Source organism: Carassius auratus, chromosome 35 (genome assembly GCF_003368295.1).
Source record: "Carassius auratus strain Wakin chromosome 35, ASM336829v1, whole genome shotgun sequence".
Taxonomy (NCBI): domain Eukaryota; kingdom Metazoa; phylum Chordata; class Actinopteri; order Cypriniformes; family Cyprinidae; genus Carassius; species Carassius auratus.
In genome coordinates this window covers 12,322,916-12,341,069 of record NC_039277.1, presented here as the reverse complement: position 1 = coordinate 12,341,069, position 18,154 = coordinate 12,322,916, and the positions used below count along the sequence as shown (strand labels likewise).

At 36.1% G+C, this 18,154-nt stretch overlaps 1 protein-coding gene across 3 annotated transcripts in view; it reads right to left on the bottom strand.

Moving 5' to 3' along the window:
- Positions 1-1,606: 1,606 nt before the first annotated feature.
- The window catches only part of LOC113054438 (relaxin receptor 2-like), a 40,018-nt gene continuing 23,470 nt past the window's right edge, over positions 1,607-18,154 (bottom strand). For 2 of the 3 annotated variants that reach the window (XM_026219990.1, XM_026219991.1), the window contains exons 9-18: positions 15,817-15,891; positions 13,294-13,365; positions 11,456-11,527; positions 11,208-11,279; positions 10,679-10,750; positions 10,507-10,578; positions 10,192-10,421; positions 5,229-5,639; positions 3,946-4,164; positions 1,607-2,798 (exon numbers count right to left, since the gene is read on the bottom strand). In XM_026219990.1, the coding sequence (XP_026075775.1) occupies positions 2,533-2,798; positions 3,946-4,164; positions 5,229-5,639; positions 10,192-10,421; positions 10,507-10,578; positions 10,679-10,750; positions 11,208-11,279; positions 11,456-11,527; positions 13,294-13,365; positions 15,817-15,891 (1,561 nt within the window). In that variant the 3' untranslated portion in view covers positions 1,607-2,532. The remainder of the gene's footprint in view (positions 2,799-3,945; positions 4,165-5,228; positions 5,640-10,191; positions 10,422-10,506; positions 10,579-10,678; positions 10,751-11,207; positions 11,280-11,455; positions 11,528-13,293; positions 13,366-15,816; positions 15,892-18,154) is intronic. The other variant, XM_026219992.1, reaches the window with a different exon arrangement.

The window sequence follows — 18,154 nt, the reverse complement described above, 5'->3', positions numbered from 1 at the left end:
GATCAGATGTGCTAAAACTTCAGTAGAAAGTACCTCTGAGTTCTATTTGTTTGGTTTATGATGGTCAAAGTAAGTAGGGTGTGAAGTAGTGGAATAGTTAGGTAGGCTATTTTAGGAATATTTTCCACTTAGTAGGGAAGATTTTGAACAAAGCTTGACAATGTTTATTTGTTTTAAGAGCAATACTGATACAACACTAATAAATTTTTACATTCATTGTCTTTATTGTTGAGATATTTTTTAATGATTTTACATATTTTTATGTAAAGCACTTTGAATTGCAATTGTGTATGAAATGTGCTATTTAAATAAACTTCCCTTGCATATATTTACTTGATTGTTAATCATTAAATAATGAAAAACAAAATATGACTTACCCTCTTCAGACACAGGAGGAGGATGTGATTTTTGCCATGCAGAATGCAAAATCATCCAGTTTCCTGAAGGTAAAATAAAGTATCATTGATTGATGATAATGATGATCTGCGTCAGAAGTAGACGTGTCTCAAAAGCGCGTGAACTGCCCAAGTAACCCACATATTTTTAAATGTTTACGTCACGCGCAGAATTTCAGTGTAGCAAAGTGATGTCCACAAATGCCGTCTAGATAGACAGCACACTCGGTTTGGAGCACAGCCAGTATTACATTGTTGTAATCACCGCAGACATCTATCTCCATTACAGCTGTAAAATACATTTATTCTGCTTCGCGAACCCAGAACGCTGATGCCAAACAATCAGAAAACATAAAATATTTGTAATTAGCAAGGGACAACTTGAAGCCAAATCTGTTGTATTGTGTTTGTTATCAGCAGACAAACAAACACAATCAGTGCTGGTGGTCTGGCCTTCCTCACGGCAATTTTAGGCGGTTTCTCAAATGAAAGCGCGCTGGAATGGAAATTCTATTACATTTTACACCGTAAAAGCATCGAACAAAAAACAACATACCTTGAGTATTTATGTTTAGGAGTTTATACGTTCATATCTTTATCCAGTCGTCGTGGCTCAATTCTGCTATTTTCCCTTCATTGGTCTTGCGTCTCCTCATCGACTGATAGAAAAAGACGGCAGCTGAGGATGGCGCAGCTCCGCCCTTGACGACCAATCAGAACGCAGATATTTACCGAAGGAGAGAAATGGAGATCGTTGATTGGCTGAGACTCAAGCCCGTCTGTTTCCTTCCATCCATTAGGTTCTGGAGCGAGTTAAAGGATGCTGCTGGATACTGACAGGTGCAAAGTTGCAAACAAGCCAGACAATAGGGACCAATTGTATTATCTTAATTGCATTTAAATGATAACAAAACTATAATATTATGAAATATGACTTGCTGCTCAGTTATCAGTTACTATAGTTTATCAATGATCAATTGTCCTTCTTGTTATTATCAACACTGAAAACATATCACAATGAATTTTAAAAGATTGTAACAAGTCTTGAGCATTAGAGACATTTATACTTTGGACCAGTAGTGTAATCTGTGCTGAGTGTGATGTACGTTATGTAAAATTGCACAAACAAGAATGTGAGCAATATCACTTATTCATGGTTGTCTTTTATGATAAATAATAAACAAAAAACAGGCTTATTAAGAGTAAAGAAAACTCTGTGTCATACAGTGATTAAAGTACAAGCAAATCCTTGGCTTGCTAGATTCACTGGTAGATGGATTTCTTCAGATTGTCAATATTATATTGCTGGACAAAATCCATAAGCATTCAAAGTTCTAACATCTTTACATCTGACTTAGAATATATCTTCACGTCTTGAAATGGGTAGAAAAAAATCCAACTTATAAATAGGCAACATGAGTATAAAAATAAAATGCTTTAGTATTGTTGTAAAAAATGACAAAGCAGAAAAAAAACTATGTATCTGTTTTATCTTACATGGCTGAATGATATAAACCTCTTTATCTTAATTGCATGCTTCTGTTCAGTAAGGGAACCATTTACTTTGTTGACCAAGACCACTCTGAGGCATTCCCTTTAATATGTATTTTCTGTGAAATGGCAGAGCAAGCATTTAAAAAAAAAAAAAACCTTTGCGGTACATTATCAATAACTTCTCAAAACCACATATTGAAACATTTCCATAAAAAATAATAAATTGTCCTTCATGTAAATAGTGTTTTAAAGTTCCTTTGATCCTTCCAAGATGTGCTCTGCAGTAAATGCTAACAGTCTTGTGCATTGCGCTTTGTAGTCATTGATTTTCTTCTTTAAAAGCCTTTGAGACGAACAACATGCCCTGTGAGCCGGACATGGCGTTTAGGTGGGAAATAGACGCTGGGGGGTCCGAGGCCCTTATCGAGCTAAAGTGATGAAAAATGCTTCTCCTAATGGAGAAAACAGCGAAGCTAGTCACGCGTATAAAAAGAGCACTCAATGTTTGAACCCAAACAGCAAGAATCACAGTACCATCCTTTCACATAAATTGTTCCAGGAAAGAGTGTTATTCTCCAGTCTTATCTCCAGATAATGATAATGATTGGCCTACACTATGATACCTTTCACTCACTGACTCTTTTCACCCATATTGGTTATCCATGTCTGCCAAAGACATTCGTGGCAAGGATATATTTGCTGTGTATTCTGCATTCCGAGGGGTCTCCATATAGATGGTGGAGCTGGTGAGACTCTTACGGTCTTTCTTTGATGCCGAGCGCCGCTGCCAGCGGCACAGGAGGAGCTCCACCTGCTCTCTGAAGAAGCTGGTTGTCAGGGTGTAGAGAATGGGGTTAAGGGCACTGTTGATAGGAAGAATGAAGACAACCATCCAGGAGTTTATTGTCCCTGCAGAGATAAACAGAGCAAATGTAAACAAAAAAGGACTGGTAATCTGATCATCTTCAATTCTGTGACACACTTAGAGGTAGCGGGTTCATTTTCAGGAAACAGTGCCATTTGTGCAAAAAAAAAGAAAAAATATAATCTAAACTTTAACAAGTTTATTTATTTTTTTTATGTCTTTTTAAGTCTTTTTAATATCTTTTTAAGTCTCCATGTCTTAAATCTGCCTACAAAAAATAATATAATACCTATACCTACGAAATACCAACAATAATTTGTCATTACTAAATATATAATTTAAAACTTTTATTGGAATATATAACTGAAATGTGTTTCTGTGTGCCTAATTATTAAGATTTCTCTTTCAAAATTAATTTTTGCCTTGCATTCAACCTGCTACTGGGGCTGAAGATCTGTGCACATGTGTCAAGATAAATAATTCCAGCCTGAACAATATTTTCATTTTCTGTAAAGTTTTTACACTAAGTTTACACTAGTTTTTTACATGATTCCCAATTTTTTTAATTCAAGATTTCAGGTATTTGTACAGGACAGATTTTACTTTTATTTTTTTTTTCCAATGTTGTAATTAGCAGTTCATGTAATTTTTTCTGTGAAGCAGATTTGTTATGTGGCAGCATTCAAGATCAAGTTATCTGCATCTCCTGCGCTCCATCAATCCACTCACATAATATCTGTCAGCACACACATTAATGCATGGCTCAGATTTACTGTACAGGATGTGTGCAAGATTCTAATACAATTATAAAGTAATTATTTTATCACAAATAAATCTTTCAGTGAGTAAAACTGGATGTGTCTATAGATTACACAACATTATATTATTTTCTAATTATTTTTTTAATTACTATTATTTTAATTTATTGCCTCTGGATTAGTAGGGTACTCTTGTAATAGAGTAGCAGTGGCTGGGATAGATTTTAAATATCAATTTCACTTAAAAAGATGCAATCTAATCAAGTTGGCATGAAATAAGCCATATATTTAAGTTTATGGAACTGTTGCAATGACAGCGAGTCCAGGACGAGCTTCGAAGAACCAAATAATTCAAGATCATGCCAAACCATCAACAATCAAATCCAGCTAACTGAGTTAGTGATGGATGAAGAACGGGCTCCTGGTAACATACCTGGAATCTCAACTTTTAGCAGAGAGAGTGTTTTGACCAAAAATATGGGTATCCAGCAGAGGGCGTCAGAGAACACAATAAAGAAAAAGCGGTTGGCCACGGCCACGTCTTTGTGTAGCCGACTGCGTACATCTGTGGCATTGATGCCGGTTTTATAAATGGAACAGAACATGCTGGAATAGGAAACGACAATCACCAAGAACGCCACCAGATTAAGACCTGTGAATACACAAATATTTCGGGATTTGCACATAAGGACTGAAATAGGAAAGTAACAAGCTTGGATGGTGTATAGAATACTAACAGTTCACACCATGCAAAGGAGTGATCGGATCATGCAAATCAGTCCTTTGCCAGTGTGGGCTTTTAAAAAAATGTTCACCATATCTTATATAACCCAAATATTATATTATATTATATTTAAAGTTTGGATTGAGATTGAGAAAAAGTGTCTAATACAGTAGGCTACTTACCAAGGCAGCTTTTTTAAAAATTAAAAATACAGAAAGAACAGTAATATTGTGAAATGTTATAACAATTTTTACAGTATTCTATTGGGGGAAAAAAGGTGATGGCAAAGCTTAATTACTCCAGTCTTCAGTGTCTTTCAGTAATAATTCTAATATACTGACTTGGTCAGTAATTATCAGTTATTACTGGTGCTCAATTAATAACAATGGTTATTATAATTAATGTTAAAAACAGTTTAATATTTGGTGGAAACATATTTTTTCAGTATTCTTGATGAACAAAGAACATAATTTCTTTTTGAAATCTTTTGTACCATTTTAAAAATGTTTTTACTGTCACTTTTTAACTATTGAATGCATCCTTGCTTAATACATTTCTTACAAAAAAAGAAAGAAAAAATCTTATTTGCCCCAGACTTTTGAATTGTAGTCTATCAAAACATTTTTTTTTTAAATTAAGCAGCATGACTGTCATCAACACTGATAATACAAAATGTTTCTTAAGTGCCAAATCAACATATTAAAATAATTTCTGAAGGATCACGTGACACTGGAAACTGTGGTAATCTTGCCATCAAAGGAATTAATTATATTTTAAACATATTCAACTATTCATTTGTATCTGCAATATTTCACAATATTATTTTGATAAAACAACTGCAGGCTTGGTGAGCATAACAGACTTACAAATCTTAAATATTTCAACATTTTGTCTGGTAGTGCATATTATATTAATAGAAGAATTAAAACTACTAAATAAATGAAAACACATCAATATATTAGTAAACATCAAATTAGTGAAAAGACTCGAACCAAGAAATATCCCTGTGGAGTATCCTTTAGCAGTTGGTTTCTCCAGCCTATCAGAGTGCAGAGGAAAACATACTCCATTTCGCCCATAATAGTTCCCAAACAGGTCTTCATTTAGCAAGGGAACAGCTGCTATGACAAATCCCAGAATCCAGATGAAGGCCAGAACCAACACTGTCTGCAGCTTCCCGGGCCGCAGATGGCTAAACGGGAAAACGATGACCAGGAATTTCTCTAGTGTTAAGTAGGTAAGAAGAAGAACAGATACTTCGGAGGAGAGCATGGCGAGAAAGCCAATCGTTCGGCATTCCACGCTATCCATCCAGATAAGAGCGTTCCGGTTATATTCCCCGCGGAATTTGACATCAAATATCCCCAGGAAGAAAAGATAGACCCCCATCAGACAGTCAGCAACTGGAAAACATTAAAGCAGAATGAAATCTTTTTAAATATGTGCCAGCCAGAGGAAGATGAGCACCAACTGAGACTTGGTTTGTTTCTCATCCAACTTAACCACGAAAGTCAATGTCTCTACTGAAATATTTGGGTTTCGTATTCATTTTTTGGTTTTATTTCTGGTATGTTGGTTTTTGTTATACACTCTACTCAACGAACTGATTTAAAACAACGGTGACTAGCCGCTGTTGCACTGATTACTGTAATGGATGTTAATCTTAACAATGCAAATTATCTTTCTCATTATTAATATAAAAACAAAGACACAGTGTGACCAGAAGTGGCATGAAGTTGCTTGCCAGTTTATTTCAGGCCTCTTTTTCCTGTGGAGGTGTGAAATATTTGACAGCTGCTCATTTGCTGGTTCTCCCAAAAGTCACACAGTACATTTAGGAAACACCGTCACAAAAGCTTATGAGAAAAGGGAAAGCGTTTAATGTGAATAAAGGTACCCTTGTTGCTTATAATCTGAAGGAATACGACATTAATCAGAGCCAGACAATGGTACCACCCTCAGTGGTAATAAGCGATTTTTAATTCTGACAGCATGGCTAAGGTGAGTAGGGGGACACTATTAAAGCAAGCAAAAAGCCATGCTCTTGTTCCCGTCCTGAATGCACTGATGTAGCAGAGATTAAAAGAACCAGCACAGACAGAGACCGTGAACTGTGAATGTGACAGCGGTTAATAACAACCCTCCGTGATCACGCTGACCTTCATCTGACACATCTTAGCACAAGGAGAGATTAGTATCATGAAGCTGAACAATGGGACGATCATTCGATCATACTGTCTGCATTCCTGCAAATTAATTTATATATATATATATATATATATATATATATATATATATATATATATATATATATATATATTAGTGCTGTCAAAATTAGCGCGTTAACGCATTCGATTAATTTGAAATATTTAACGCGTTAAAAAAAAATAACGCAATTAACGCGGTTGCAGTTTTTTTATTTCCAGTTGTGGCCTATGTGTGTTCAACGTGCAAAGAAATATGGTTAAGACCAAGGAAGGACTTTTAGACAGAAAGTTTCAGTATAAAACTCTGCCGGATTACTCTTCAGTCTGCCACAAGAAACAGCAACATTAAAATCATGAACTCAAATGTCATTGTTTAAAAAAAAAAAAAAAAAACAATGACTGTAACAGTGCGTAAATCAGACCTTTCTGTAACGCTAACGTTAATAAGCTTAAACGAAAATAACGAAATAATTGTGTAGCGGAGTATTTTTTGTACACTGTGCCGCGAACTGTCAATCACTCCTGTACGCGTGCATCACTGTCCTCCTCGCAGCTGCAGCAACTTGCGCTCTCTCTCTTCATCAAGCTTTAAAACAAAAAGGGGACAAAAAGATCATATTGTCTTTGTGCATAGGCTATAGATTAATTAGATAAATGAATATCTAAATTTGTGCCTTGCCGTCTACGGTATTTTTTTAGAACTTAGAAAAAAGATGCTGCAGCCAATGAACAGCCAGCGGGGGCTGCAGGACGACTCAACCTCCGCAGACAGTTTTTAATGTTTATCAGACAATAAATACTCAAGATTTTGCTTTAGTATAACTCACAACGAGTTTCACACACCTTCTCCGGCCACGTTGAGTTGTTGACACTTAACAGTGGGAAAAGCGACACACGCGCTATTCGCTTGTATAACTTAAGGGTGAATGGGTAATGTAGTTTCTGCTCTGGGTGGGATGAATTAGGAAGCTTGCATTGTGAAGGGCGCTCTGAAAATCGGCAGTGCAGGTAAAAGATTAAAACCTCTATTAAAACAGATGTCCAAATGAGTGTACCGGTACGCTACAAGCACGTTCTGGGCGCACGGAGAGGTGGCGGTACGCTCAAGAGCTATATTTGGAAGTGGCGGTACTGAGTAACGGTGCGTACCGGCCCACTTAAAGCACTGGCAATGACTATACTTTGGAATTTTTTTGCAGTCCACTTAGAATTCAACATGGAAATCATTTTTGTTTTTTATTGGCATTGATTGTTTTGAAATTCAAATGGTACTTACATGCCTGTGTTTTTATTTCTGTAATAAATATGGCTTTCAAGCCAACAGTTAATTTGGAGGATATTGATGGTTTATTGCAGGTATGTTGTTTACATGAGAAAATCTGTGTTACAAGTTAAACAAAAATTCCAATAAACAATCATATTTTGAATTTAAATAGTTTCTTTGTCTTGAGTTTACATTAATTATTTACATTTTACATTTACATATCCAAAAAGTTTCAGTCTTTTAAATTTTAAAAAATTGTGCGATTAATTAGTTAATTTTTTTTAATCGATTGACAGCACTAATATATATATTTTTATATTTTTTTTTTTTCTGAAATGCATACCAAAAGATAAATAACAGGACACAGATACATAATTTTCATGTATTGATTCATCAATATGTGGTTCTTTTTTTCTGAATTTCAAAAGTTTAACATTTACTTAGATCAAATTTACCTGAGCACTGTATCAAACCATGCCATTTTACTACGGATAGTGTAAGAATTTTAGGTGAATCAGTAGTTAAATATAGCCACATATCTATGAAATTATGCATAGAGAAACTCGAAAGAATGAACTCAGAAACATAAACATGCGCCCTCTGCACTCTAGGCACTCTTGTTTTTAGGAGGTGTTCATTTGCTCTGCCACAATACTTTAGGATCGATATTTTCACGTTCTGAAGGCTTCAAGTGCCAGTAAAACCAGGTAAAAATGCATATGCTTTTCAAACAGCTGTAGTTTTCGCTGCATTGCATGTAGGCATTCTGCGCACGCGCAGTGTGAAACACAGGACGCTATAACAGGAAGAAGCTCCAGCATATCAACTACCAAAGTCGTCTCTGTTTCTCAAGTTTGGCATGAATGTATTTGAGAGTAACTGCGGTAAAACCTTAAGCTTCTTCGGTGTTTTCGTCGCGGCGCTCCCGCTGTTTTTTACTAAGAATTTACTGAGAATTCAGAGATCGACGAGACTTTCCTGAATAATTTGTCACACTGGGCATGCGAGAAATGCGTTAAAAAATTTGACGTAATTAGCGACAAACAACTAATTAACGTCGTTAACGCGCTATTTTTTACAGCCCTAATATATATATATATATACACACACACACACACACTGTAATACTTTATAATAAATCAATATATTAATATATAAAAAAATATATACATAAATACATAACATACCAAAATTACAGTTAAATTACATTATTTTCATCAAATTAAATTAGACCTATGTAAATACAAACTGTAAAATAATGTGGCCTTTCACTATTAGTTTTTTCTTGGTAAAACTGCAGTTCTGAAAAATATAACCCATCAAGTGTCTATCCATGTTCTTGACCTGATGTCTTGAAAAACTAGATCCGTCACAGATTTACTTAAGTATTAGTAGATGTGATTATTTTTTGGTACATCAGGAAGTGTTCAGACTGTGGAAGTCTGTAACTTTACCCTTTAAATAAGTTCAAAACTGCACATAACATTCAAACAAGCAAGCTTATGAAGACAAACGAACTGCCGCTTTCGAAATAGGATTATAGATGAATGCATAAATGCTCAGGAACGAACAATCAAACGCATACACAGGCACAAAAGCAAACCGAATCATAACAGGCTTTACTGTCAGCTTCCATTATTCAGATCATATTCAGATCAGCTTCCCTAACATATTATTACCCTTGGGTTTTCCACTAATACCCCCATTCATGACGGCTGCATAAATGGGCATAGTTTCTTTCCAAGAAAATCCCCCCTCTCTCGTATCCGTTCTCGTAAAATGTCTAGCCAAAAGTTTTTGTGAACTTTTATGAGACCGTTACAGATGATAGTGCTAGTGTGTGTTTTTTGTGTGGGTTGCAACAAGTAACGGATAATAATAGTAATAATAACAACAACTAATATAGCTCTATAATATTATGTATATATTAGATAGCTAAATATATTTACAACTAAATAATAATATATTATTACATTTTATTTTTATAAGAAGAATAACATTTACAATAGGGTTTCAGGGCTGTGCGCTTGAACCCCTAATTATAATTATAATCTGTATTAAATTGTCAAAAAGTCCATTGTTTATTATTATTAATTCAATTCAATTTTATTTAGTGCTTTTCACAATACGTATTGCTTCAGAATAGCTTTACAAAAAGTGTATGTTTTAAATGGTACAATCAGAGAGTAATCAAGCAGTCAATGTAATATATGAATGGCAGTATTATATGTTATATAATATTTAGATAAAAGCATCTGCTAAATGCATAAATTTATAAGATATGTGGCTAGTTAGCATAATGTATTTAGTTAAGTACACACGTTATTGAGATCATGATACAATTTAAGAATAGTATTTGGCAATTTAGTTTGTCAGTCCGGGGTTGGCATCATCTGAAATCGTGGTATTAGTATTTTTATTAAAACCATTTTTGCATGATACATTTATTAATCAAATATTAATAATAGTTTCAGCTGTACTCACAACACAAGACTTTGATGCATGCTGCATGCAGTGTGTTCTCTGCTCTAATGAAGGAGCGCATTCCGATGACAAAAAGATTCCCAAAGCAGGTGATGAAGGCCATAACCCAGACGGAGACCCGCAGAACCAGGCTGGCTAACAGGTCTTCCACTGATGAAATGCCATCCGTATTAGGTTTACATTTCCGTACATGTGGGGCATAGGAACAGTACTGAAAATCCTCAAAATATCTAGAAAAGACAGATATGCACACATAAAAGATTACAAGCTGAACCTCCTGCTTAATACACAGACCACACAATGAGAGGAACGTACATGTGGGACAGGTTTCCCATCGGAAGAAACATCTTGGTAGTTATATCAGGAATTTCAATGCCCTCCAGACTTCTGTTAAATACAAATGCATGTTGTTTTTCACATGGCACCTACTAATAGGGTCTTAAAATGCATTCTTTTGAAAAGAAGAACATGCTGTGTTGATACTTACAGAGACTCAAGTTGGAGCAGGTGATTGAAGTGACTGGCATGAATATGGAGTGAAGGATTATGAGATAGGTTCCTGCAAATATTAAATGGAGTATTTCAGCCAAAAATAAGTAAATCTGAGTTTATAATTTCTTTTTTTTTTTTAAAGAACACCTTTGTAGCTTTTACTATCCATTGACAGTTGATAGTTACAAGGAGCTGTCAAGTTCCAAAAAGGACATAAAACACTCAAAAAGTTATAATATGGCTTTGACAGCTCTAAATACAGGTAGACTACTTTTATATATATTTTTTTTTTTTTTTTTTTTGTCATTTGTCATTTTTGGGGGGTTGACAGCTCCCAAATGAAGACTTGTTTGTTCCTTTGAAGAACTAACAGCACAGAGGCTTGGAAAGACATGAGGGTGGGGGAGTGACAATTTTTTCCATCTTGGGTGAAATATCCCTTTAAAGAACATTATTTCATAGTGTGCATTCATCAGTTCAACACTTTCGTAATAAACTATGCGTCCGACACGTGCATCACTCACAGTTTCTGCAGATATTGTAAACTCCAGAAAGTGTTTTTAGGAAGATTGGAAATTCTGTTGCAAGACAAATCTCTATATATATATAAAAAAAAAAAAAAAGACACGGAGGAGAAATAATTCATCTGTTAAACAAGCATAATCCATATAATGCCATCTCAATTATGTCTGTGCAGAAAGTTTAAACAAAGTTGTTTCTCCCAAATCACAAGATTTCACATCCTTTCCAGATTATGTGCTGCGGTACTCACAGTTCAACCAAAGATCCAAGAGAATGAAAGGTGTTTTCTAGAAGGATCTTGATTTTATTGTCATGCAGTGATCTGGACAGAAAAATTTAGAGAACAAACTTAATGTTAATTTCCAAAGAAACTAAACCACCACATTTTCACTTGCATGGAAAACCTCAAATAACAGCCACTGGGCTGTGAAAAAGCCAGATGATAACGAAATTGTACTGCTTTCTGCATTTTCCAGTTTATTCTTCCAGCAAGGTCTAGCCGACCTTATTTGCAGGGATACCCATCTCTCCCTGCAAGTCTCATTTAAGATATGCCTGCCACTTTCCCACATCTATTACAAAAAAGAATGGCACATCCTAATAATGCACTATAAGAGGCAGAAAGAAAAAAAAAACCTTCTGAAAGGGGTTTTGTTGTTGCTGTGAGAGATGCCAGTCTGTCCACATAAGGCAATAATGACACTGACAAAATCTTTCAGCCATCACACTTCTCCTGGGAGACATTCTGCTTTCATTTTCAAAGGATTAAGGAGGGAATCAGGACCAAAGGAGTCAAATTCACAAGTGATATCCGGGACACTGGGATTAGAGTCCTCTATTTCTATACTCAGAATGTGATTTATTTATTTTTTTTTGCCTGTAAACCTGCACCTGGATGCTAGCACACTGAAATATTACTTGTTTCAAACTAGAGACCTTTGCAGGATGGATTTTCATCCTGCAGGATTCTGTCCCACATTTGCCTGCTCCCTCAGAAATATGTTATCTTGTCCTGCTCCCGCCCACAACATTAATGTTTTTTGTTGCTGCCGGCAAAAGCACACATAAAAATAGCCTACAGTATATAGTCTTTCTTTTTCAGTACATCCATTAAAATTTACATGAAATAGTAATTTCCATAAAATCTTAGAGGTAATGTTCTACAACATCCTTGAATAAACACTCCTGCTAAAATATTTGTTATTTAAGCCTCAAAATTCACAAACCACTTTTATTCTTAACAGAGTAGCAGTGGTTTGCGTGGTTTGGAAAGGCAGAACTCAAGCATAGAGCGCTCCCTTTATAATCACTAAAAAGCTGACATCTTTAAATGTCCAAAATCTATGTCCAAAACCACATAGGTCAACAGGGTTAGGGTTTTGAGCAAAGCTTGCTCGAAGATTTGAGACGATGTGAGTTTGCTCTGGTATACAGCAAAATGTCAGTCATTTACATGGTAAAAAACAATTAAAATGCTTTAAAAAAATCTAATAATTGTGTTTTTATTAAACATTTTTAGTTAAGTTGTTAATCTGACAAATATACATTTTAATAAAAATGGTGTAATAAAATAAAATGGTATGTCATTTTAAAAAAGTGCAAAACAGAACCATTTTTATTATTAGTGGTCTCAGACTTTTATACCCCACGGTATATGACATATAATTATTTGAAACACCTAACGTCAAAAGACTTTGTGATAAACACAACCAGAATGGTTGCATGCCCTATATTTTAAAGTTACAGTAAAATTAAGATTCAACACATGCTTGACTTCATTTTCCACAAGGGCATCAAACTTTGTTCACTTGTAAGAAAAACCTGCAGACAGACACTCGCATCCTGATGACTAACCAAGAACAAGCATTTCCTTTTAGAGATAAAAAACGGAGGAAAAAAACTGAGACTGAGATCCAAAACTGACATCGTAAACTAAAAACAACATCTGTACCACGTTCAATTAAACTGACCATTAAATCAAACTCGCTGCCATGTTGCCATAAATTGTTATGCTGGCATCAACATGTGCAGCCATAATTAAAAAAAACAAAGCAATGAAACCGACCAATCAGACTTTACAGTACTTACAGCACTGTGAGCTCGGTGCAGGTCTTCAGAGTGGAACAATTCAGCAACTCAACGTGGTTCTCAGCGAAGTCCCTGTGAAGAAAGACAAGCCAAGGAAAAGCAAAGAAAGAAAATGAGCTGTAAATAAAAAAATAAATTTTTTCTTTTATCAAAACTTCGAAGACATGAGGAAGACAACATTTGCACTGATGACTGGGAGAACTCATCCCATTGCTCCTCCTGCAACAACAAAGATGTATCTGATCAAGACCCATAGATGCATGACATGAATAACCAGAGTGCCTCATGAAGCCCCATGCTGAAATTTTTCATCCAGCGAGCACCTAGTTGAGGATTTGCCAGACTTTGATAGTACCTCTGATAGTCTTTCTCTCCAAAGTGTCAGGCTGGACTACCAGATGGCAAATTGTCATTCAGCGGGCGAAAGTATCACAGCATGACTGAGCAGCTCGCATAGGTAACATCAAAAATCACAGTGATCCTGCTGATCGCCACTGTAAGTCTCTATCTGCTGACTATAATTACCAGAATGCATTTTACAGAAACGCTGAAAATGCATCCCAAGTGCTCATCATGAAGAGAGAAACGCATGAAAACAAACACATGCATCTGGCAGAGATACAGGCGCTCTGAGAGGAGTTTTCATTGTTAACTCAAAATGTGTGACACAGTCAATGGAGTTGTAGTCAGACCTTTGATTAAACAGCTCAAGCAGCTTAATCTGGCCTATAAATGCCCACTTAGAAAGAGAGTAACTGACTGATATGCTACAAAAGAAATCACAGTGTCTTTTGGTCTCGCTAACCTGAAAAGCTGGCAGATCTAGAGATTATTTCATCCTCAAAAGCACTCGTTGGATCAGCCGGTACCTCGTAAACATGACTTTGTTTCCAAGTAGACTGATAATAATCTGATGATCTGATTAAAGCTTGCCAGATAGAGGAAATGCTTTCCAGTTTTGTGTGCAATGCGCATCAGATGGTCAGTAAATTGGCCTGTGGGGGTCGGTCCGTGGGTGTCCTGTCTAGGAATAATCAGGTTTTAAGGTAATTGTTGGCTATAAAATTTGAACAAAAACATCTTAAAAGTTTTTAAATGAGTGTGGTCTTCTAGGCGCAGGTTTATCGGAGCAAAGCAACTGCTGACAGCAGCGTAAGCTATATTAAGTGGTTTTACTTGGACAGCTGTGGAATTTCACTGAGAGCTGATATGATTCATACCAAGTGAGATATGCTAAATTCAAACCCACCTCATAGAAAAGCACTATGATGCGGTATCATTTGTTCAGTTCAGAGACCATCGGCTAAGTGTTACAGACTCTGTCTGTTCGTTAACCTTAGAATGACCTATTCAAATAAACCAAAGAGCCAGATGACTAATATACTAATAGACATGCAGGTATAAACACACACATACAGGGATATACTGCACATGCTTACAGTTAAAGTAACAAAAAAAAAAAATCTTCCCAGAGTACCAAATCTTTCCAGAGAAATCAGCTTGATATGTTGGGGCTACTCAGATGCTGTATTTCTTACTGTCTCTAAACAAGATGCACATGTACTGTATATGTGCTCAGAAATAAAAGGTCAAGCCGAGAAGGCTTTAACATTATTGAAGTGTCATACACAAACACTGGTAGTTTAACTGGTTGTGTCAGGAAAATTCAGTGAATAATAATGATTTAAGTACAGCCAGGCAGATTACTGTGAGCCTCATGATGCCTTATACAACTATATACACAGGAGAACTCTTTATTTCCTCTAATGAGCCTTTAACATGTTGCATGTGTGCCAGCAAATAAATTCACCCCATAATGCATGGTGCCCACCACAGTGGATGGTGCTAAAAGCCATTTTGACCAATCTAACTGTGATGTTATATCTGAATGTTACTTTTTGCACAGCGCGATCTCAGATCTTTGTATGTGAGTGGTGTGTGTGTGCATTAATATTGTCACATTTATGTTCTGTTCTCCCTGCCTTGACCTAGTTTTCCTGTGTTGCTTGATTAGTTAATTAGTTTCCACCTGTTTTCATTAATCATCTTATTAGTCCATCATTTGGTTAAGTATTTATAGCCCTGCCTTTCCTCAGTTTCTTTATCCTGTCTCCGTGTAAAGAGGTTGTTTTCTCCTACTTTCCCATGTGGATTTATTAAAGACTCCGTTTGTTTGACTATCTGCCTCCTTCATACTCCCTCAAGCTCCTTTCCCCAGCAATCCGTGACAAATATAGAACAGTGATTAAACTAAATGGTTTAAATGCATTGGCACTGTCACACATACAGTGGTGTTCAGTACGGTCACACTGTATAGCTGTTATTCAAGAACATTTTGGAAAAAATCCTCAGGGGCTATTTGCATGAAAATCAAATAGGCCTATTTCTTTGTACAGAATGCATTGAAAAAGAGTGGGTGGTTAACCAGAAATATTAAAAATAGCACGTCATGCTGAAAAGGTTGCCGACCCCTGCTCTACTTCGTAAGAGTTGAAAAAAGAGCTAGTAACAGGAAATACTCACAACCACCTGAGCAAGGGCATGTGCTGACAGAAACTTGAGTCTGGGAGCCACAACAGGGACGTGTTCACCATGGATCTGAAAATGAATTAAGATTTAAATTAATCACCAAAAATGGCAATACGGCCTTGATGTGCAGACTGTCACAGCAAGAGCCTTGAAGGTCTTTACTGTAGAAATTCAGCAAACCCCCTGCAGCACTTTTAGATATGACTCAATCACAGGGAAAACAATCAAGGCTTTCTGCCAGACTAGCTGCGTGCTATTAGGTGTCCTCCGTTTCACAAGCATAATTATCTGGAAATTGTGTTTTTAATTAGTTGTTGTAAAGTGTTTCCTTAATTATTATCAACTAAATAAATAATTACCGTATTTTTCGGACTATAAGTCGCATCAGTCCAAAAATACGTCATGGCGAGGAAAAAAACATATATAAGTCGCACTGGACTATAAGTTGCATTTATTTAGAACCAAGAACCAAGATAAAACATTACCGTCTACAGCCGCGAGAGGGTTAGACAGTAATGTTTTCTCTTGGTTCATTTCTCTCGGTTCATGTCAAATTAATTTTGATAAATAAGTCACACCTGACTATAAGTTGCAGGACCAGCCAAACTATGAAAAAACGTGCAACTTATAGTCCGGAAAATACGGTAATATATTAATTGGGGAAGTCGTGGCCTAGTGGTTATGGTTGTGGGTTCTAGTCCCGGGCCGGCAATACAACGACTTAGGTGCCCTTGAGCAAGGCACCGAACACCAACTGCTCCCCGGGTGCCACAGCATGGCTGCCCACTGCTCCGGGTGTGTGTTCACAGTGTGTGTGTGCGTGCACTTCGGATGGGTTAAATGCAGAGCATGAATTCTGAGTATGGGTAACCATACTTGGCTGAATGTCACGTCACAAAGAGACAGGAGCTGCACTTGCATGCCCAAGAGGCATTTCACAGATGGCCACTGAGTGAAATGACTTGTCTATAAAAACATCTCCTCTGAAAAAAGGTCATTCATTTAGTCAAAAACACCAGAAAATTAGACCTTATTCTTAGACGCCAACAATAATTTAGCTTTTTTTTTTTTTGCAAATTTAGAGAGCAATATTATCTGTTCTCATAAATGAAAGTTTAATAGAGTGATTGTTATTCAGTGGACACTCGTACAGCTAATTTACAAGGTTGTATTTATTTCATGATAAATCACAGATTTGTTTTGTTCTCAGTTCCCATATTTACTTTTGTGTGTTTCACAAAGCTGTCTATTTATCAGTTCAGTCCAGTACAGAGTCGCACCAATATGGACGATCGCTGGGCTCGAAGAATCATTTTCTTTAAATACAGACTCCCGCAAGCTAAGCTTTTCCATGCAATGGCTAAATTGCAAACAGAACCAGGCTTCTGGAAACTGTTCAGAAGACATACTACTGTTATTTCAGCAATTATGGGTATCACAAAGCGATTTGAACAGGAGAAAACATTCCAGGCAAGCGTATAATCACTTCTGGCATGACTTCAGATACTTACAGTCACTCATGAAAAGTTTCTCATGAGGGGCTGTTCTTTGCAGTGATGCTTAAAATGCCCCTATTAAGGGTAATGAAAGGTTCATATTTTGGTTTTGGGAGTCCCCAACAACAAGTTGACATGCATGCAAGGTCAAAAAACACTTGTATTGTCTTATAATAAACATTATTTTTAGCTTACTTGCTTAACGACTCCCACACGAATCGCTCAATGATTCATTTGAGATTTAAAACTTTGCAGCATGTTTTCATTCACTTAGAGCTGTGTTACACAATGAATGAATTTAAAAATCCATAATAGGGGCACTTAGGTTTCTCTGTTATTAGTTAGCCATCCCTTAGAGACCCCTGATTTTTTATTAAGGTGGAGGAACGAAAATGAAACATTCATGAAACATGATTCAGTGATTCAATTATACTTTGCAAGCCAAAAGTGGCAAATATAAAATCGTGTCATATGTTTATTCATAAAGCTGTGATGGACAAACAAAAAAACACACACAGTGTCTGAGTTTGTAAAGATTCTGGTTCACTAAATAAATTATGCAAATCATTTAACAGCACAAACATGGGCCACAAGGTCTGTGTAATTTGCATGCTGCAGATTTTTCTTTAGAAAGACTGTGTGGGAAAAATACTGTTTAAATGTTTCAGATTTACTTTGAAATAATTGTAATATTTCAGTTACCACCCAGCGAAAAACACAATCAGTCTGAAAACCAGCAGATTCTTGTATGATCTAAATAAGTGCCTTTTCTAGTTTGAGAAGCTTAAAAGAAATAATAAAAAATAAAAACATAATAATAATAAAAGAAATAAGCA